This window comes from Oncorhynchus keta, chromosome 35 (assembly GCF_023373465.1).
Source record: "Oncorhynchus keta strain PuntledgeMale-10-30-2019 chromosome 35, Oket_V2, whole genome shotgun sequence".
In the NCBI taxonomy this organism is placed as follows: domain Eukaryota; kingdom Metazoa; phylum Chordata; class Actinopteri; order Salmoniformes; family Salmonidae; genus Oncorhynchus; species Oncorhynchus keta.
Window position 1 is genome coordinate 30,066,376 of NC_068455.1, and position 21,746 is coordinate 30,088,121.

General features: G+C 40.9%; 1 protein-coding gene across 2 annotated transcripts in view; it reads left to right on the plus strand.

The window, feature by feature from the left end:
• Nucleotides 1-224: 224 nt before the first annotated feature.
• LOC118368306 (feline leukemia virus subgroup C receptor-related protein 2-like) overlaps nucleotides 225-21,746 on the plus strand; it is a 31,553-nt gene continuing 10,031 nt past the window's right edge. For both annotated transcript variants that reach the window (XM_035752307.2, XM_035752308.2), the window contains exons 1-5: nucleotides 225-1,171; nucleotides 13,231-13,372; nucleotides 18,320-18,460; nucleotides 19,576-19,643; nucleotides 19,999-20,102. In XM_035752307.2, coding sequence (XP_035608200.1) covers nucleotides 575-1,171; nucleotides 13,231-13,372; nucleotides 18,320-18,460; nucleotides 19,576-19,643; nucleotides 19,999-20,102 — 1,052 coding nt within the window. In that variant the 5' untranslated portion in view covers nucleotides 225-574. The remainder of the gene's footprint in view (nucleotides 1,172-13,230; nucleotides 13,373-18,319; nucleotides 18,461-19,575; nucleotides 19,644-19,998; nucleotides 20,103-21,746) is intronic.

Here is a 21,746-nt window from a genome sequence, read left to right on the forward strand (position 1 = left end):
TTGTTTATTAATTCATTGTCACATTTAGCAAGAAACATGTTTGTAAGAAGCAATATGGGTCATTAAATGCTAATTATAATTTGTTCTGTCAGTCACGTCGTGTGCGGAAGTTTTCCTTGTGATTGGTTCAACTTCCATCAGGGTGGAGATAGAGTTTGGACATCACGTGGTGTTATAATAAGCCGATTGGAATTTTCCTCGGAGCAAAAGCACTATCACCGACCTATTCGGGACATTCTTATGTTAAGAGAAACATAGGCTGTATGTATGATTCCCCATTTCAAGTTTTGGAACTTTGTATCATTATATAATAAGAGATGATATTTAACATTAGCCTACATTATACCCTGGTTTACTATTTGGCTTGCAGCTGTCTGCTTTTTAATAGCTAGTTAGAAGATATTGCTCACCGAGCATTTTGACGTTAGTTGCACATTTAAAAAGTTTAGATGTGTTGCGCGTTAGCCTACACTGCGTGCTCATTTTGAATAATAAAATAATTTAAGTAGCAGTTTCTGTAGACTAAACTAACAGTGCGCGCAGGTACCCAAGGGTACCCAAAAACGTTGTCATTATGGGCGACAATCCTGACTTTGACAACAAAGCAATTAAAGAGGAGAAAAATGGTCTGGATCTGAGGAAAACGAACCCTTCCAAATCCGTGGACATGGAGGAACAAATTGAATGTACGAGCATCTCGAATGAGAACCAGGACAATAGGCCTTCAACTACCACGCGTTTATACAAAAGGAGATGGGTGATGGTGTTCCTTTTCAGCTGTTACTCCCTGTGCAACGCATTTCAATGGATCCAATACGGAATAATCAACAATATTTTTATGAAATTCTACAATGTGGACTCTTTTACCATTGACTGGATGTCAATGGTCTATATGTTGACCTATATTCCTTTTATATGGCCCGTCTCCTGGCTTTTGGACAAAAAGGGACTGCGGCTCATAGCACTGATGGCCACTGCAATTAATTGCCTTGGGACATGGATCAAGGTGGCCAGCGTCAGGTCAAACTTATTTTGGGTGACGATGCTCGGACAGTTTGCAAGTTCCCTATCCCAGGTCTTCATCCTTGGGATGCCCTCCCGCCTGGCATCGGTTTGGTTTGGTTCCGAAGAGGTGTCCACCGCCTGTTCCATCGGCGTTTTTGGGAATCAGGTGAGTTTCTCCCACCTCAAGCAAAGGTTCCCTATTACGTTAAAAAGAGTTGCGATTGATTTAGTTTCTAATTCGCCTAACATATTGATTGACTGATCAAAATAAAGATTGCACATAAATGTGGTGTTTTGAAAAAGGTTGGTCTTAGAGAAGAAGTAACTTATTATTTGACATCTTAGATGTTGAATGAATAATGAATAAGAACATCTCAATGTCTTAAACTGGACAGTTAATTGGCTCAGACGACATATAGGCCTACAGTATGGCATGTATGACCAATGGCCATCAAGAGATGGTCCTTACTTTTTGTGGTATTTTAGATGTAAAAGTTGTTTAGACAAATGATCATACGTTGAAAGTGGTTAACATGTTATGATTTAGCCCAGAGCAATCCATATGCATTCACACATGGATCTAGGCTACTGTCATTCTGCAATGGATGCTTTGTTGAGCATTGAGAGCATCTTGAGCATGCATTCTCTTTTAATAAAGTTCTGACACAGGTGAACACAATCTGGAACTGAAAGTATCTACAACCTCTCTTAGGGTGAGATTTGTCTTATTTCCTCCCTCAAAACACCCAATTAATCAAATTATAGATTGGGTAGTTGACTTCTAAATGCAATATGTAATATGTATAATTACACTACTGCAATATGCCTGTATTCAGTATCCAACGACGTTGAAGTGAAACCTCAAACTGGAGGCCATTTGGGACTTACAATGCTGAGGCAAATGATGAAAGTCAAATCAATTTATTGGGGATTATGAAAGAATGTTCATAATACCTTTTGAGCTGTATATTATTCTCCATTAGAGGTTGATATTGCTGGTCCTGTGGACTCACTAATCCAGGCGTATAGTGAGTTACATGCATAGTGACAAGCATGTCCTAAAAACTGATCTGAGATGATTTTCATAGGCAGCTTCACATCCACTGCTCCAATAAAGTAGCTTTCCAACCAACCGCAGGCATTTTGTTCTTTGTGAGCCTCTTTGCTGGATGATCTCTTTTCAGAGCTTACTTTTGTATGGATTTAAAATATATCTGATTTAGACTACTTTTATGACTCAAGTAGCCCTGTGGTTAAGTGTTTGAGTTGATAACAATGATATACTAAACATGCTGTTTGAGCTTAGTTACCAGTATAGCTTTGTGCTCAAATAATAATATTAAATATGTATTTTTTGAGGTGTGTGCGTGTGCGTGTGCGCGTGTGCGTGTGCGTGTGCGTGTGCGTGTGTAATGTGCTGAGTAGGGTGGGGAGTTTTTTTTTTTCTCCTGCAAGTTCAACTCTACATCTTTCCAACCCCATATCTTCCTACCTATCCAATCATCTCCTTGGGATGTAGCCCTTTCTGTATGGATGATCTCTTTGAATATGTATACTTTTTAAAAACAATTCAGCTCTCATGCTTAAACTGTTTCAGACAGACACTGACATAAAAGGTTATACCCTAATGCTAACCTGAAAATTGCAACATACAAATCTTGAAACTCCATGAGAAGACATCATGTCAAACCATTTCAACATTTTTGTGTGTACCTTTTTCTAAATTGCAGCACATTTCAATATGTCATCACCATAACTGTCAAATACACAACATTGAGCATCTCTATAGCTGAATGATGGACAAAAAAATTCAGAAGTATTTCTGTTATGTTTTCTAATACAACTCAATGGATCTTCCACGATTGGCTAGGTTTCTTGAGAATTCTGTCACTACAGCAATTTATGGAATTCAAAGAAAAACTCTGAAAAATATGAAAATATAAAGGTAAGTAAGGGGAAATGACATGGTACAATTCCACCATCTTCTGCCAGTACAGTGTATGCAGCTGTACAGTAGGCTACACTTAATCACACACTTAATGCATTAATGCAGCTACTTTTCTACAGGTATGTTAAATTGTCGCTCTTTTAAAAATCCTTTATGTATTTATGAGGAAATCCGCTAAAATATTTTATGAAACTAATAGACTAGCCTATTATTGATAACCAAAAATTAGACACTTCATACACTCCAGTGGGTGGTGAAGACATTCCAGGACATCACTGGCACCGTGCTCCCTCCCATCTATCTATTCGAAACGGTGCCCGAGGAAGGCCAGCAGCGTGATTAAGGACCCCACTCACTCCAGCCATGAGCTGTTCTTTCCCTTACTGTCGGGCAGACGACATCGGACCATGAGGTCTGATACCAACAGGCTCGGAGACAGTTTCTATCTACAAGCCATCAGACTGCTGAAAACCTGAACTGGATTGACCACCTGCACAGCCTCTCCGCAATTTAGCACACATGCACTCACTCAAGTGCACTTCCACACAGATATGCACTCATCCATACACACATACACGCACGCACGCACACACGGACGCACACACACACACACTCACACATTCATGCTAAACACACATCACAACTGCTGCTACCAGACTCTTGTTGTATCTTTGGCTATGCCGGATTAAGTGAAAAGACATTCTATTCCATAAAATACTTTCTCCGTAATTAATATTACCTGATTGAGCTAATCATGTAAATGTAATTAACTAGAAAATCGGGGCACCACGAAATAATATTTATAGAGCTGTTATCTTCCGAATAATCTCTTAAAGACCAAGTAATATTTTACATCAATAGCAGTCAATATTAATCGTCACCTTATTTCAGTCTCATCTGAAAGTTGTACATTCTTGGTTATCTTCACGAACCCTGGCTAACAAGTTGAATCAGCAATACAAAATTGGGTTTAATTATTTATTTACTAAATACCTAACTTATCACACTGAATTACATATACACAGAATGAATCATACCTTGATTACAAATGATGTCATAAAGGAAAATGTCCCTAGCGGACGGAACATATATGACAGCTGGTTACACAAAGGAAAGTGGGTTGTATCGTAAATACAATATCCTATGCATTCTAAATTACCGCCCATTTGGAAAAGGAAAATGCAATAAATATTTACTCTGAGCTGCGCTTCAATAGGTTGGTGGTAGATGGATGGCCGTGTTGCCCAACAGAGTCCTTTGTCCTTTGAAGAGTGTCTCTGGTGGGGAACGGGAAATGTTGTAGTGTCGTCATTGGGTGGTAGACGGGATACTCTGTCTGTCCTTTCCTAGCCCACGTTTTTAGCTGATGTTGCTAACTCAACAGCTGGGATGTCTCACTTCTTTAGTGAATAAGAGTTCAAAGTTCATACCATTCACAACCAAAGCTCACGCTGAGGTTGGCTTAGTTCTGTAGTTGACATGTTAGTCCTTTTTAACGTATGAACCGTTGTCCTCACGTCCTCGGAACATGAGGTTATATTGACGTCAAGGCTTAATATAGGAAGGGTGAGGAGGGCGTGTTTCATTGGTTATAAATCAAATCAAATCAAATTTATTTATATAGCCCTTCGTACATCAGCTGATATCTCAAAGTGCTGTACAGAAACCCAGCTTAAAACCCCAAACAGCAAACAATGCAGGTGTAAAAGCACCAATGTATAACCAATGTCTCTTCATGTGGGCGGGCCACTGAGTCGGGCCTAATTCGTTTTCCCCTTTTTAATTCACTCATAAAAACCCAATTCTCACATTTTAGAAGCTAAAATCACATTTCATCCCATCCCATCACAAATAATTTCATATTCAAGCATTTAAATTGCACAACAATTCCATGTGAATCTGATAACTATAATGTGTAGACTTTCCACTGTAGTGTTTAAGTCATCCTATCATTGATGAGAATGTCTCAGATGACAACCGATCTGACATCATATTCATTATGTACCAGCGCACATATCAACTGGTTGGGTTACCAAATATGGTTATGGTCCTTGTTTTTGAAAGATAAGCACATTTTTTGTCCATTAAAATAACATCAAATTGATCAGAAATACAATGTAGACATTGTTAATGTTGTAAATTACTATTTTAGCTGGAGACGGCTGATTTTTAATGGAATATCTACATAGGCGTACAGAGGCCCATTATCAGCAACCATCACTCCTGTGTTCCAATGGCACGTTGTGTTAGCTAATCCAAGTTTATAATTTTAAAAGGCTTGCTAGAAAACTCTTTTGCAATTATGTTAGCACAGCTGAAAACTGTTCTGATTAAATAAGAAATACAACTGGCCTTCTTTAGACTAGTTGACTATCAGGTGCATCAGCATTTGTGGGTTAGATTACAGCTAAAAAATTACCTGAAACAAATAACTTTCTTCTGAAACTCGTCAGTCTATTCTTGTTCTGAGAAATGAAGGCTATTCCATGCGAGAAATTACCAAGAAACTTAAGATCTCGTACAACGCTGTGTACTACTCCCTTCACAGACCAGCACAAACTGGCCCTCACCAGAATAGAAAGAGGAGTGGGAGGCCCCGGTGCACAACTGAGTAAGAGGACAAGTACATTAGAGTGTCTAGTTTGAGAAACAGACACCTCGCAAGTCCTCAACTAGCAGATTCATTAAATAGTACCCGCGAAACACCAGTCTCAACGTCAACAGTGAAGAGGCAACTCTGGGATGCTGGCCTTCTAGGCAGAGCTGCAAAGAAAAAGACATATCTCGGACTGGTCAGTAAAAATTTACAGATTAAGATGGGCAAAAGAACACAGATACTGGATAGAGGAACTCTGCCTAGAAGGCCAGCATCCTGGAGTTGCCACTTCACTGTTGACTTTGAGACTGAAATCTATCCTAATATGCAGCTATATTTCAAATAGCAGATATTAAACATTTTCTTTCTTTCCTTTATTGCATATGTGGATAAGCTTAATAGCAGGCTTAACTTTTAACGAACAATCTTTACATGGCCTATTTGGAATGCATTTGTAGTTTTAGTCTCAGTTTACATAAAAAGGATGGTGTTGGTCGGGCTTCAAGCTTGCTGGGAAGTTGTTCCTTCTCCTTTTCAGTTAAAAGTTTATGATCAGCAGTTGTATAGGACATAGCAGAGACTGAAGGGGCAGTATACCATTGCAATTTTCCACTGTGCTCAATCCCATGAGAGCTATAGACAGCTTTTCTTTTGACTTGAATATAATATGGACTGGGTCTGGCCCTACAGTCATATATACATAATCATAAGATGTGTCTTGTGTTTAGTTGAAAAATGTACACAAATAGACATATAACCCACAATTTTATGATAGGCTCCATTATATAGCAGTGGTGCCTGGAGAAGTGGGCATACTCTAATTTTGCCCAAAATTTCTCAAACAGACCACCCGGTCAAGGAAAGGTGCCCTGTGTCAAGAATTCTATGACAAACTCTGACATACACTCTGAATAACTTAAAATGATCAATCCCATATTGGTCTTTCACAGTCAGGCCAATCCAAGCTTTACTGTGCAAGTAGGCAAATAGTAGAACTACTATTGAAATAGATAAATGAGGCTGTCAACTAAGTCTGAAATACACAGGTTTCTGATTTTTTTCTTTTTTTTCTTCAGGTTTTCACTTTCAAAGTCACACTCATAAAAACAACAACAATGTTGGATGTTTTAAGTCCACAACAAAGCTTAAACCACATCTGGAGACCACTTTCAAAGTCTGGGGAAAAATCAACTAAATGTAGATTTTTGAGTGTAGTTACCCTGTAATTCAACTGTGCATTCACCTAGCACTGTTGTTTGGTTAGCAGGGTTTCTGTAGTGCACATGATATGGAGTTTGCAAAATGGCCACTGGATTGATGCCAGTAGTGGAAAAAGTACCCAATTGTCATACTTACTTAAAAGTAAAAATACCTTAATAGAAAATGAGTCACCCAGTAAAATACTACTTGAGTAAAAGTCTAAAAGTATTTGGTTTTAAATATACTTGAGTGTCAAAGGTAAATGTAATTGCTAAAATATACTTAAGCATCAAAAGTAAATCATTTCAAATTGCTTATATTAAGCAACCCAGATTTTCTTGGAGGCTTGAACGAGGAGAGCAACACCACACCTCATGTAGTAGTACATCCTAGCCATGTCGAGCTCTCTGTAAATAGATTTTAGACTTGTGTAACCAACACACAGGGTGCTAACTCTCCTGTGCTCCAGAAAAGCATTGGGCTGCTAAGCTGAAGCCTAGGCATTGACTCAGGGAGCCAAAACAACTATTTAGGTCTCAGGCAAGGTTAGGCCTACTCATCAATCATGTGTGGTACCTGAACCACCTCAGTTACAATTCCCCATCCTTGGACCTCTTTTTCCTCATAAAAACCCATTTGACCCACGGAACAAATGTGAATGACAGGGTTCGAACAAGTGTCACATCAGAAAAGCACATTAGTTCGCTAAACCAAAGCCTATAGCCAATGTAACTCTTCAGGTATCAGGCAAGGTTACTCAACATGAAAACAACTAACCAGGATGAAGTGGTTTGGTGAACACACACGTGATGAGTAACTTTGCCTGAGACCAGAAAAATGTAATTAGCTTCTCAAGATAAATTGCCTATCAGCTTTGGCTTAGCAGGCTAAGATGTCTTTCTGGTGTACAGAATACCAGGTTCGAATCCCTAGGCTACCTGGCTAAAATGCTTCCTCGCTAGCCTAACTCATGGGCAACGATGCGCCAGGCAGCTAGTTAACATTAGCATACTACATCTAGCTACATGTTGAACTTCCATCCTCTCAGGCCAGGGGCACAATTTATGGATTTATGGTTGGATCAGAATCACTGTTATAATCATTGGCTAGGGTTAGGGTTCAAATCACAGGTGAGCTCATTCAGTTTAACTCAATGCTGATTGGCTATTATAAAAAAAATATATCAAGGAAGGCCAAATACTCGCTGGTTTCCTTGTATTCAATGCTACGGGCAGCAATAATGTCATACTCTTTTTGACTAGACATCATCATAGATACGCTATACATACTGAGACAGAGGGGTGCTGTTTTGTTTGCTCGAATGCTTTCCCCGGTGAGATACATTCAGCCTCTTGTGAATTGAAGGACCTTTATGAAAAACAGAGAGGCGAAAGATTTTAAAAAATATAATTTTTTACAATTATTTTTTATTGGTAAATTATTTTGGGAAGACTTGGCATCCATGCCATTTTCTGTTTACCCTTTACAATGTTTATTTTGAATGTCTGATTACAGTTTCCAATTCTCAGTTAATCATTTTTTTATTTTATTTAAATGTCCGTTGTGGTATGAATCGGATGTTTGTCCTGTATATTGTGTTGTTTGTGCCGTGTTATGTTGAGGATTGTGTTGTTTGTGCCGTGTTATGTTGAGGATTGTGTTGTTTGTGCCGTGTTATGTTGAGGATTGTGTTGTTTGTGCCGTGTTATGTTGAGGATTGTGTTGTTTGTGCCGTGTTATGTTGAGGATTGTGTTGTTTGTGCCGTGTTATGTTGAGGATTGTGTTGTTTGTGCCGTGTTATGTTGAGGATTGTGTTGTTTGTGCCGTGTTATGTTGAGGATTGTGTTGTTTGTGCCGTGTTATGTTGAGGATTGTGTTGCCACATTGCCGCACAAGGGTTGTATGGTGTCTAAGTTCAGGCATCTCTGGCAGTCTGTTTAATATCTATAAAACCCAGCAATTAAGACGTTTTTAACTGGTGCTATGATTCAGTTCAGAGGGGATCCTCATTTCTGGTCTGTGAAAGACATTAGGATCCCATCCCGTGAACAATATATTAATGACATTAACTTCTCGGAAATCGAATTGTATATGAGGGCTATTTGTTTACCTGGGATCAAATCATTGCATTCTTTTGAAACATGAAAGGAAACCTTTGTCATGATGCGTGGAGGTCTCTGGGTTTCTCGTTCTGCACTAGCAGGTGCTGTGACAGAAGTTCACAACCATTTTACTCATGCTGTGAAACTGGACATATGAAAGTCTCTTCAGGCCCATACCTCTGGCCATTCCTGAAAAGAAAGGACATTTAGTGACATTTTCACAAGTGACCTGACCTCATAACTTTTAGCATCATGTTTTCACTGGATCATGAAATGACACTCACACTGCAGCATCCAATACAAAACAGGGTTTGGATCTGCTTTTGTTGTCCAGGTTTCATGGTCAACTTTATTATACATATTATTAGCCAATTTTGTCAGTACATGCTCTACCATTTGAGGTCAGGGTACCACGGAGTCATTGGCTGATAATAACAAAGATTGAAAATAAACTGGCTGAGGTTTGAGTTTATGCTCTGTTGAGGTAATGCTCAAGACAGATGATTTAATGTGATCTGGCATTAGAAGACCCTATTTATGCCACGAACACTGAGGCTATGCCCAATAACTGAAATCAAATAAAAAAAATTGTCACATGCGCCAAATACAACAGGTGTAGACTTTGAGTTTATTTTATTTTACAGGGACAGTGCACATTAATCAACTTTTCAGTAAAAGTGCTGGTTTTAGCCAGCTGGCTAACCTTCAATCGCAGTGCCTGGGCAGGTTATTAAAAACAATTACAATAACAATACAGATAAACAATGAGCAGTGAGTGCCTCCCGAGTGGCGCAGCGGTCTAAGTCACTGCATTGCAGTGCTAGAGGCATCACTGCAGGTCCGGGTTTTATCCTGGGTTGTGTCGTAGCAGGCCGAGACCGGGAGACCCATGAGGCGGCGCACAATTGGCCCAGCGTCGTCCGGGTTAGGGGAGGGTTAGGCCGGCCATGATGTCCTTGTCCCATCACGCTCTAGCGACTCCTGCGGCGGGCCGTGCACTGACACGGTCGCCAGTTGGACGGTGTTTCCTCCGGCACATTGGTGTGGCTGGCTTCCTGGTTAATCAAGCAGTGTGTAAAGAAGCAGTGCGTCTTGGCAGGGTTGTGTTTCAGAGGACGCATGGCTCTAGACCTTTGCCTTTCCTGAATCAGTATGGGAGTTGCAGCGATTAGATAAGACTGTAACCACCAAGTGGATATCACAAAAATGGGGAGAAAAAGGGGTAAAAAATAAACAAATTAATAAATATTACTATGATCAGTAAGCACATGCAGAGCAACATAGGACATGCAACAAGTAGCACGCAGCAATCGCAACAAAAGAAAATTCATAAAAGCCACAAAGTGTTTCCATACTTCAGAAGCTACTGACAACTTTAATGTGAAATGCTTACTTACAAGCCCTTTCCCAACAATGCAGAGTTAAAAAAAAAACGCAAAAACAAATAGTAACACTACAAAATAACAAGGCTACATACAAGGAGTACCGGTACCGAGTCAATGTGCAGGGTACTCTGCCCTAACTGCTGGATATCACAAGAAGGTCATATGAGGAGCATCTTTTCTTAAGGTCTATTGTAGAATATTTGGATCGTGTATGTTCATTCAACACTGGTGAACTGGCTGGGCAGATCATATAGTACAGTGGTTCCCAAACTGTGAGGCACGCCCCCTAGGGGGAGCATGAGGGATTTGCAGGGGGGGAGTGGGGGTCCCGCCCCAAATTATTTTTGTTATTTTTTTCAAGGAACTTTAAACTTACTCTTGAAAGTTGTAATAGTATAATGCACAATGTGCAATTTCAAAATTGGGCAGTGCATCATCAGTTCCTCTTGTCATGTTAGTCATTGTATACCATAGAGAGCTATTTATAACTGGTCAGAAATATCCAGATCAACTAGCCCATGTCAGCTAATGTGTTTTTATTTCGTTTTTTTTTTGCCAATGGATATTGTTGTATTTTTCCATTCAAATATCACATGGCAAAATGTATAGAATTGCAAGAAAACGTGCTTTAAAACGGCAAAATCCTCTTTGCACCCTGTGACAAAAGGTGTAGAATTGCAGTAAATAAGCTTTAAGCCTGGAAAATTCTCTCCACCAACAAGTGCGGCGTGAACAGTTTGTGTCATGAACAGTGCTTGTGCCTATAGAAATAGACGTGTGCGTGGGGGGGGCAGTGAAAAAGTATGGCAGCGCCTGATGTAGAACAGTAAAAACATAGAAGGTCTAGTCTAAGCGTAGCGTACTATGAGTCTCACATGGTCAAGAACGTAAATATAAGTTTGCATCATCTCCACTGTTGTTTAAGTCCAAGTCCCTGACATAAGAGCTTGAGTGTGACTTTAGCATGTGGTAGGGGGGGTATTAGTGATTTGTATTTGACATTTGTATCTTATAGTTATTGAGAAAGAATTGATTGAAGTTGGAATATTTGTGACATTATAGCTTTACCGAAGCCTCCTTTAAGACTTCATAATGTTTCATCTGTAGGTGTTACAAAGCAAAAGTTGGAGTCATATGAAGCTTTTACCGCTCGCTCTGTAATATGAGTAGTATTTTGATTTCAATAACATGCATAACAAGTGCACATACACTAAGTTGACTGTGCCTTTAAACAGCTTGGAAAATTCCAGAAAATGATGTCATGGCGTTAGAAGTTTCTGAGTCAATTGGAGGTGTACTTGTGGATGTATTTCAAGGCCTAATGTAAAGGAGTCTGTGTGTAGCTGGTGAGATGAGTCAGGCCCAAGACAGCAGATTTGAAGTAATAAAATACTTTACTCAAAAATTAAAACTTAGCACGTAATATACACAGCCACACAATATAGACCACAATACAACAAACAATCACTCACAAATACAACATGTAGAACAGGGGATTAAATAATAAACAAGTCATTGATGAAGGTACCACGTTCATCTGTACCAACAATAGTACGCAAGTATAAACACTGTGGGCCCAGGCAGCCGTCATACCGCTCAGGAAGGAGACGTGTTCTGTCTTCTAGAGATGAACGTACTTTGGTGCGAAAAGTTCAAATCAATCCCAGAACAACAGCAAAGGACATTGTGAAGATGCTGGAGGAAACGGGTACAGAAATATCTATATCCACAGTAAAATGAGTCCTATATCAACATAACCTGAAAAGCCGCTCAGCAAGGAAGAAGCCACTGCTCCAAAACCACCATAAAAAAATAGACTACGGTTTGCAACTGCACATGGGGACAAAGATCGTACTTTTTGGAGAAATGTCCTCTGGTCTGATGAAACAAAAATAGAACTGTTTGGCTATAATGACCATTGTTATGTTTGGAGGAAAAAGGGGGAGGCTTGCAAGCTGAAGAACACCATCCCTACCGTGAAGCACGGGGGTGGCAGCATCATGTTGTGGGGGTGCTTTGCTGCAAGAGGGACTAGTGCACTTCGCAAAATAGATGGTATCATGAGGGAGTAAAATTATATATATTGAAGCAACATCAGTCAGGAAGTTAAAGCTTGGTCACAAATGGGTCTTCCAAATGGGCAATTACCCCAAGCATTTACCTATTTTACCTTTATTTTACTAGGCAAGTTAAGAACAAATTCTTATTTTCAATGACGGCCATCACAAAGCCCTGACTTCAAACCTATAGAAAATTTGCGGGCAGAACTGAAAAAGTGGGTTAACTGCCTGTTCAGGGGCAGAACAACTTTCAACCTTGCGGTTACTAGCCCAACACTAGGAGGAATGTCAGGAGGAATGGGCCAAAATTCACCCAACTTATTGTGGGAAGCTTGTGGAAGGCTACCCCAAACATTTGACCCAAGTAAAACAAATTAAAGGCAATGCTACCAAGTACTAATTGAGTGCATGTAAACCTCTGACCCACTGGGAATATGATGAAAGAAACAAAAGATGAAATAAATCATACTATTATTGACATTTCACATTAAAATAAAAAGGGTGATCCTAACTGACCTAAGACGGAATTTTTACTAGGATTAAATGTCAGGAATTGTGAAAAACTGAGTTTAAATGTATTTGGTTAAGGTGTATGTAAACTTCTGACTTCAACTGTATATGCATTGTAGGTAGATTGCACAATGCTAGAATAATATGGAAATAGGTCAAGGGCCAACTACGCATCATTTCTTCCATAAACTGTAGGACTGTTTAAACACCTTAACATTTTAGTGTGTATATTTGTTTTTGATATGCAAAGCAGGGAAGCACTGGAAGTTATTTTAAATATGTCATATGTGTTTTCTTTTATGCCTCAAAAAAAAAAATGTGCCTTGGTTATGATCCCTTTTTCCAAGCTTTGTTTTATATGTCTGTAGGTGTGAGGGGAGGAGTCATTGAATGATCATGTATTTTTGTCTCCCTCACTCACAGTTGGGCATTGCCATTGGCTTCCTGGTGCCACCCATCCTCGTGCCAAATGTTGACAATATAGACGAGCTGGCATACCACATCAGCATCATGTTCTACATCACTGCTGGAGTGGCCACCGTGATCTTCATCCTCGTGGTCTTCAGTATGTCCCGAGGGAAAATGGCCAGTCTTATGCACAGTACATCCTGTGGCTAACACATAGAGTTGGCCAGTAGAGTCACTCCTTTCTAAACTCATCCCAATTATAATGTATAACTCTTTGTCATTATGAGCCTTGAGGTGTTGAATTCATTATAATGCCAATATGAGGGGCCAGAATGACCTATCCCCTAACATTGTCGATGTCACAACAACTCATAGTTAACTCTTGGTAGAGGACAAATAGAGCCTCAGTTCATAACCTTGTGCCGAAGAGATTTGGTTTCCGACTTGCTTCATTGTAAGATTATTTCAACGGGGACACATAGCTCTGCTTTGGCAGTTGGAATACAATTACATTGCAGCATTGCATCTCGGGGGCTTACCATTGGTTCTGTAGTCTCCTGTCCTGGATATCTATTTGTCCCTGGCTGTCATGTTCTCCTGGCAGGGTTGGTGGATAGGTCAGCAGTCTCAGGGATTAGTGTGTGTTGAGATGTGCTCTGAACAGACCACCTAACGTCTCTTCACTCACTCGCTGTGGCAGGGCTGCGATCGCTGTAATTGACCGAGATCTCTTTAGTCGTGATATTAAAACGGAGTAGGGATGTTGAGAGGTCTAGTATAGAGTGATTCCTTTGCCCCCCTAGACTCTGTTTAATGACTGACACTTTGTCAGAGTGATGACATGGTAGGATAGATAGAGAGGTATTCACATGAGTCACATGGACTTCAGTAACCTATATTTGTCCAGTCAGTGTTCATGACTTCTGCAATTATCCTCAGTTAAAACCGCTGAACTGCCCTTTTAAGGTATTTTTTATTTCATCACACAAACCAGGTCATCCCACTTCTGTTTTGGGGCTTCCCAATGTTTTGTTGAAAGAGGCACATTGGGCAAGCTTAGACATGGAACCCAGCCTTAGATGAAGAACGGGGATTCACTGCCTGACCTGCCATTATTGATCTTTTCTTGACTATTGGGAAATGAAACTCTCCTCCGGTGTCAGCAGACAGTATTGAGTAGTGACTTAACGAATTGATCAAACTGAACACAGGATAAGACAAGGCCCTTTCTATCTCCCCAGACTGCTCTGTGGGAAAACATAAGCATGTTTACAGCCTGTAGCCCTCTAGTTCTGGATCAGTAAACCAGATAATCTTCCAAGAAAAGTCAGAGACAACCTATGCCTCTCTTGGTACGGTATCTGCAGTATCTGATACCTATTGAAGCCCTCTGTTAGCTGAGTGTTGTAAGATATCTGACGCCTATTGAAGCCCTCTGTTAGCTGAGTGTTGTAAGATATCTGACGCCTATTGAAGCCCTCTGTTAGCTGAGTGTTGTAAGATATCTGATACCTATTGAAGCCCTCTGTTAGCTGAGTGTTGTAAGATATCTGACGCCTATTGAAGCCCTCTGTTAGCTGAGTGTTGTAAGATATCTGACGCCTATTGAAGCCCTCTGTTAGCTGGGTGCTGTAAGATATCTGACGCCTATTGAAGCCCTCTGTTAGCTGAGTGCTGTAAGATATCTGACGCCTATTGAAGCCCTCTGTTAGCTGAGTGCTGTAAGATATCTGACGCCTATTGAAGCCCTCTGTTAGCTGAGTGCTGTAAGATATCTGACGCCTATTGAAGCCCTCTGTTAGCTGGGTGTTGTAAGATATCTGACGCCTATTGAAGCCCTCTGTTAGCTGGGTGTTGTAAGATATCTGACGCCTATTGAAGCCCTCTGTTAGCTGGGTGTTGTAAGATATCTGACACCTATTGAAGCCCTCTGTTAGCTGAGTGTTGTAAGATATCTGACACCTATTGAAGCCCTCTGTTAGCTGAGTGCTGTAAGATATCTGACGCCTATTGAAGCCCTCTGTTAGCTGAGTGCTGTAAGATATCTGACGCCTATTGAAGCCCTCTGTTAGCTGAGTGTTGTAAGATATCTGACACCTATTGAAGCCCTCTGTTAGCTGGGTGCTGTAAGATATCTGACGCCTATTGAAGCCCTCTGTTAGCTGAGTGCTGTAAGATATCTGACGCCTATTGAAGCCCTCTGTTAGCTGAGTGCTGTAAGATATCTGACGCCTATTGAAGCCCTCTGTTAGCTGGGTGCTGTAAGATATCTGACGCCTATTGAAGCCCTCTGTTAGCTGAGTGCTGTAAGATATCTGACGCCTATTGAAGCCCTCTGTTAGCTGGGTGCTGTAAGATATCTGACGCCTATTGAAGCCCTCTGTTAGCTGGGTGCTGTAAGATATCTGACGCCTATTGAAGCCCTCTGTTAGCTGGGTGCTGTAAGATATCTGACGCCTATTGAAGCCCTCTGTTAGCTGAGTGCTGTAAGATATCTGACGCCTATTGAAGCCCTCTGTTAGCTGGGTGTTGTAAGATATCTGACACCTATTGAAGCCCTCTGTTAGCTGAGTGCTGTAAGATATCTGACGCCTATTGAAGCCCTCTGTTAGCTGGGTGTTGTAAGATATCTGACACCTATTGAAGCCCTCTTTTAGCTGGGTGCTGTAAGATATCTGACGCCTATTGAAGCCCTCTGTTAGCTGAGTGCTGTAAGATATCTGACGCCTATTGAAGCCCTCTGTTAGCTGGGTGCTGTAAGATATCTGACGCCTATTGAAGCCCTCTGTTAGCTGGGTGCTGTAAGATATCTGACGCCTATTGAAGCCCTCTGTTAGCTGAGTGCTGTAAGATATCTGACGCCTATTGAAGCCCTCTGTTAGCTGAGTGCTGTAAGATATCTGACGCCTATTGAAGCCCTCTGTTAGCTGAGTGCTGTAAGATATCTGACTCCTATTGAAGCCCTCTGTTAGCTGAGTGCTGTAAGTTATTTGAAGCCTATTGAAGCCCTCTGTTAGCTGGGTGCTGTAAGATATCTGACGCCTATTGAAGCCCTCTGTTAGCTGAGTGCTGTAAGTTATTTGAAGCCTATTGAAGCCCTCTGTTAGCTGAGTGCTGTAAGATATCTGACGCCTATTGAAGCCCTCTGTTAGCTGGGTGCTGTAAGTTATTTGAAGCCTATTGAAGCCCTCTGTTAGCCTAGTACTGTAAAATATTTGAAGCCTATTGAAGCCGTCTGTTAGCTGGGTGCTGTAAGTTTTTGAAGCCTATTGAAGCCCTTCGTTAGCCCGGTGCTGTAAGATATTTGAAGCCTATTGAAGCCTTCTGTTAGCCTGGTACTGTAAAATATTTGAAGCCTATTGAAGCCCTCTGTTAACCCGGTGCTGTAAGATATTTGAAGCCTATTGAAGCCTTCTGTTAGCCTGGTACTGTAAAATATTTGAAGCTTATTGAAGCCCTCTGTTAACCTGGTATTGTAAAATATTTGAAGCCTATTGAAGCCCTCTGTTAACCTGGTATTGTAAAATATTTGAAGCCTATTGAAGCCCTCTGTTAACCTGGTACTGTAAAATATTTGAAGCTTATTGAAGCCCTCTGTTAACCTGGTACTGTAAAATATTTGAAGCCTATTGAAGCCCTCTGTTAGCCTGGTACTGTAAAATATTTGAAGCTTATTGAAGCCCTCTGTTAACCTGGTACTGTAAAATATTTGAAGCCTATTGAAGCCCTCTGTTAACCCGGTGCTGTAAGATATTTGAAGCCTATTGAAGCCCTCTGTTAGCCTGGTACTGTAAAATATTTGAAGCCTATTGAAGCCCTCTGTTAACCCGGTGCTGTAAGATATTTGAAGCCTATTGAAGCCGTCTGTTAACCCGGTGCTGTAAGATATTTGAAGCCTATTGAAGCCCTCTGTTAGCCTGGTACTGTAAAATATTTGAAGCCTATTGAAGCCCTCTGTTAGCCTGGTACTGTAAAATATTTGAAGCCTATTGAAGCCCTCTGTTAGCCTGGTACTGTAAAATATTTGAAGCCTATTGAAGCCCTCTGTTAACCCGGTGCTGTAAGATATTTGAAGCCTATTGAAGCCCTCTGTTAACCCGGTGCTGTAAGATATTTGAAGCCTATTGAAGCCCTCTGTTAACCCGGTGCTGTAAGATATTTGAAGCCTATTGAAGCCCTCTGTTAACCCGGTGCTGTAAGATATTTGAAGCCTATTGAAGCCCTCTGTTAACCCGGTGCTATAAGATATTTGAAGCCTATTGAAGCCCTCTGTTAACCCGGTGCTGTAAGATATTTGAAGCCTATTGAAGCCCTCTGTTAACCCGGTGCTGTAAGATATTTGAAGCCTATTGAAGCCCTCTGTTAACCCGGTGCTATAAGATATTTGAAGCCTATTGAAGCCCTCTGTTAGCCTGGTACTGTAAGTTATTTGAAACCTATTGAAGCCCTCTGTTAGCTGTACAGGTAGGTGGAGTAGAAGCTAGTTGGTGTGTGGGTCTACTCTATGAACTCCTACCCCAGTGAGCTGATCTCTCCTCCACTTCTCAGACTGAACGTTGGAGCTGGACTCTCCAGCGTGACTATTGTTGAATCAACTAGCTGGATGTAACTTTGGCCCCTCCTGTCCTATAGTCCCCCAAAGCTATGTGACTGCCCTAACTCCTACTGAGCTCAGGTGTCTGTGTTGATTGATAGAAGCACAGATGGAGGGATGTTAGAAGTCATGGGATGGCCATTGGCCTTTCACTAATGTGTTGCTATCACCAGCTTATTTGAGTGACTGCTGCTAGTTTTTCTTGGGAAGAGAAACGAGGGGGAGGATTGGCTTGTGGTTGGATCCAATTTTAACATGGTCTTTTAAAGGGCTCTGACAGATGTGCAACTTCAGAATCTACATCCAACCCTTTTCTAATATATTTTGGGTGTGTCTAGATAATGTATGTTGAGAACACACATTTAGGTGTGTCTATGATTGGTGTTTGTCAAATATCTGTATAGGAATGAATGGTCCAGTGTTACGGGAATTGCATACAAACTTCTACTCTACAGTATATCTGCATTATCACATTATTATTATTACCGGTTCTGTTTCTGTGTTCAACAGTGTTCCAAGAGAAGCCGGAAATCCCTCCCACCCTGGCTCAGGTCCAGGCCAGGAGCATCCCCCCAGAAGAGTACTCCTACGTGGCCTCTATCCTGAGACTGCTGCGTAACCTACCCTTCATGCTCCTCGTCATCAGCTATGGTGGGTCGTATTCACCCTCAATCACTCTCAAACCACACCCATTTCTACCAGCATGTTTGTACTCCTATTATTAGAGAAAACAGAAGTTACATACGGCTGGCCAGATCAAAGCTTGTTGTATTGGTGATGCCCCAGACCTCATCTCATAAACACGCACACATGGCCTCACAGCAGAATCGCCCCTATTCGAAGTACACTGTGCATTATCCTGCAGTCTCTACTGTGTGTCCCCTGAATGAGTTCAAGTAAGGTGACCTCACAAACGTAAATATGAACAACGTGGATGCTGTTGCATCATCACAGTGACAGGTGATTGAAAACATGTACACAACATCAGAGTATAACCATCTGAAGAAAACATCTGTTAAGGTCTTAAAGCCAGATCAATAGGTCATTATCAGTTTGTGCTTAGAGATGTGAATATATCTCTCATGATGTTTTTGTATCCAGCACACTGTACATATTTGTACATCAAACGGTATTTTTGAGGATTTTAGGTTTATTGTCAGATTCTTAGGGTTGAAAGGTCACAGTCCTTGTAGTTAATTGTTAACTTAATGAATATTTGCAATGGTAGGGTTACTAGTCCATAAAAGTATTGCCTCGGGTCTGCTTAGCCTGATTACATTTTCACTGAATTATTGTCTGCCTTGGCTGTGCCGTCTCAAGAAAACAATTAAATAAATGCTAGAGTTGAACTATTACATATGTCATGCCCTTTAGCTGTTTGGAAATATGATGTTTTACTTTTTAAAATGTTATTTGATGTTAACATTGTTTACCCTTTGATGTGGCAAATACGGATTTTCAGGAACAAGACAACAAACCTTAAGGGCAAAGCTGTCCAAACCAATTAAATATTGAGTGACACACCACCATTTATGTCAAATATTCTCTCCTTTGTAGTAGTAGACTGGCTAAGGGCCAGGTATGGGTTCCATTAGGACAGGGCCAGTGAAACCCAAATACAGTGTCCCATCTGGATCCCCCTGCTTTCCCTGCAGGCCTCAGACTAAATAAAGACCTGCTCCTCTGCAGACTACAGCTCCTGTAGAATACAGCTCTGTCTCAGAGTGCAGAAACAAAACTAACATGTTTCCTTCTGTTTTCTGCAGGGCTGAATGTCGGTTGTTTCTATGCTGTTTCCACACTGCTGAACCGGATGATTATTGAGCATTATCCAGTAAGTCTCACCTGAATCTTATCACAACAAAACCAACCTACTGTAGTCTGCATAAGTCCCTCTGTGGTCATGCCCTTCAGTTATATCCTCACTTACTGTATTCAAAGAAGATCTTGAGATGTTACCTCCCCAATAAGTAAAACATTTAACTGTGTAGTCTATAATTAAGGGTATTTTCTAGCACTAAAGACACAATTCTATAGCCCCGAAAAAGATGACTGAGGTATAAGAGAACTAGTATCAAGTTCTAGTAGCAAGTCGGCTCACCCCAGATAAGATAACTGAAAAGCGTGAGAGGGTCAGGAAGTCCAATTTGACTGCAGAAAGACCAATTCAGTCATTTTAACCTCCACAGGGTGAAGAGGTGAATGCTGGAAGAATTGGCCTCACCATTGTCATTGCGGGGATGGTGGGGTCCCTCATATGTGGGATCTGGTTGGACAAGACCAAAACCTACAAGTAAGATACTCTTAGGAACACTTAGGAACACTTGAGAGTACACAATACTTTACTAAAAATACACATTATTGCATGTAGCATTATACATGCTAATTCCTGCAGTTATACCCATTTTGCCATGACTTATGCCATGATACAATTATATCTGAGTGAGAGTGACGAACAAAATCAATGTGGGCCCCCTGGAGGACAGGGCTCTTGGGCATGTGCCCTGGTATAAGGCCATGATTATTAGATAGCTGGCAAGACAAACTTGCCAATCAAATGATTTTCTCTGCAATGGCTATTGAGTGACTGAAATAACAAGATATAAACTGCTGATGCACAACCACATTTCGAAATTGCACTTTGTGTATTCTAGTAACAGTAAGTAGAGACCCTGACTGAGTCCCTAAAAAAACTAAAACGATTTGGTTAGGGACCCTCTAGTGGCCGCGTGGCCCTAAGCGACCACTTATGCCCAGGGCTCAGTGGCCCTTCCTTAGTACTAATTAACTAAATAAGGTTACATACACATTCCCCAACTTAGACACATACACATTGTAATAGTGCGGCTGTAGCTGGCTGCTGACAAGGCGACTGGCTAATCTTTTGTCTGATGACACCAGAAAATTCCCAGTAATTGGCTTTATAATACTCTCAAGCTTTTTCGTCACGCTCTCTGATCAAGTCAGTCAAGCTCCATGTTGGAAGAGGTCCAACTGCTGATGAGTCAGTTAATAAGATAAGAGCTGTTAAGGTCCCACTTCTCATCTCTTTGAGAACCTTTGCCCTTTTTAATTAATGATTAAAATGTGATTTGTCTTGCGTACAGATAACTATTGTGTACAGATAAAGACTAGTGCCTACAGTAGCCAGATTCACTGTATATACTTAATCTTACTCTACATCTAACATCTCAATCATATCCTTCATTAAAAAAACGATCCATAGCATAGGTTGACAAGGTAACAATCAGTAATGTTGTGTTACACTCTTGAACTCCGGGCTATGAAAACAGTAAACCAAATATGACCTTGGATGGGCTGGGCTCTTGCTTCTCTCATTAGCCACTCTAAGGGAGTCACTTTCTACATGAATGTCTTTTAAAGCTCTCATTCAAAGGCAGGCGTCTAGGCAGATGAGTTATTTTTGTTGGAAGTGAAAACCATTGAGGTTCTGGAGGAACTAAGCGTTGTATCTGATGCCTCTCCCTGCATATCCAAGCTGACAAGTTGTATCTATGAATCCTCTCAGCTGAAGTACTGGCCTGTTGGAATTGAGGCTCCATAGTTAATGGTGCCTGAGAGGAAGTCTCTATCCTTTTAAATGCATCTATATACAGATGTAGATCTTAAGGGAAAGGGGGATACCTAGTCAGTTGTACAACTGAATGCATTCAACTGAAATGTGTCTTCCGCATTTAACCCCATTTTACTGAATCAGAAAGGTGCCGGGGGCTGTCTTAATCGACATCCACGTCATCGGATCCCGGGGAACAGTGGCTGACATTTTAAAGTGGAAATTACAATCTTTAGAAGCCTTTTTAAACCTTGAATACACTACAAGTTCACAATTCCTGCTGTGTAGGACAATTCTCAGTAACAAAATAGTGATCAAATTAAGATACCACATCTGTAGAGGTTATTAATGTAGTCATTCAGA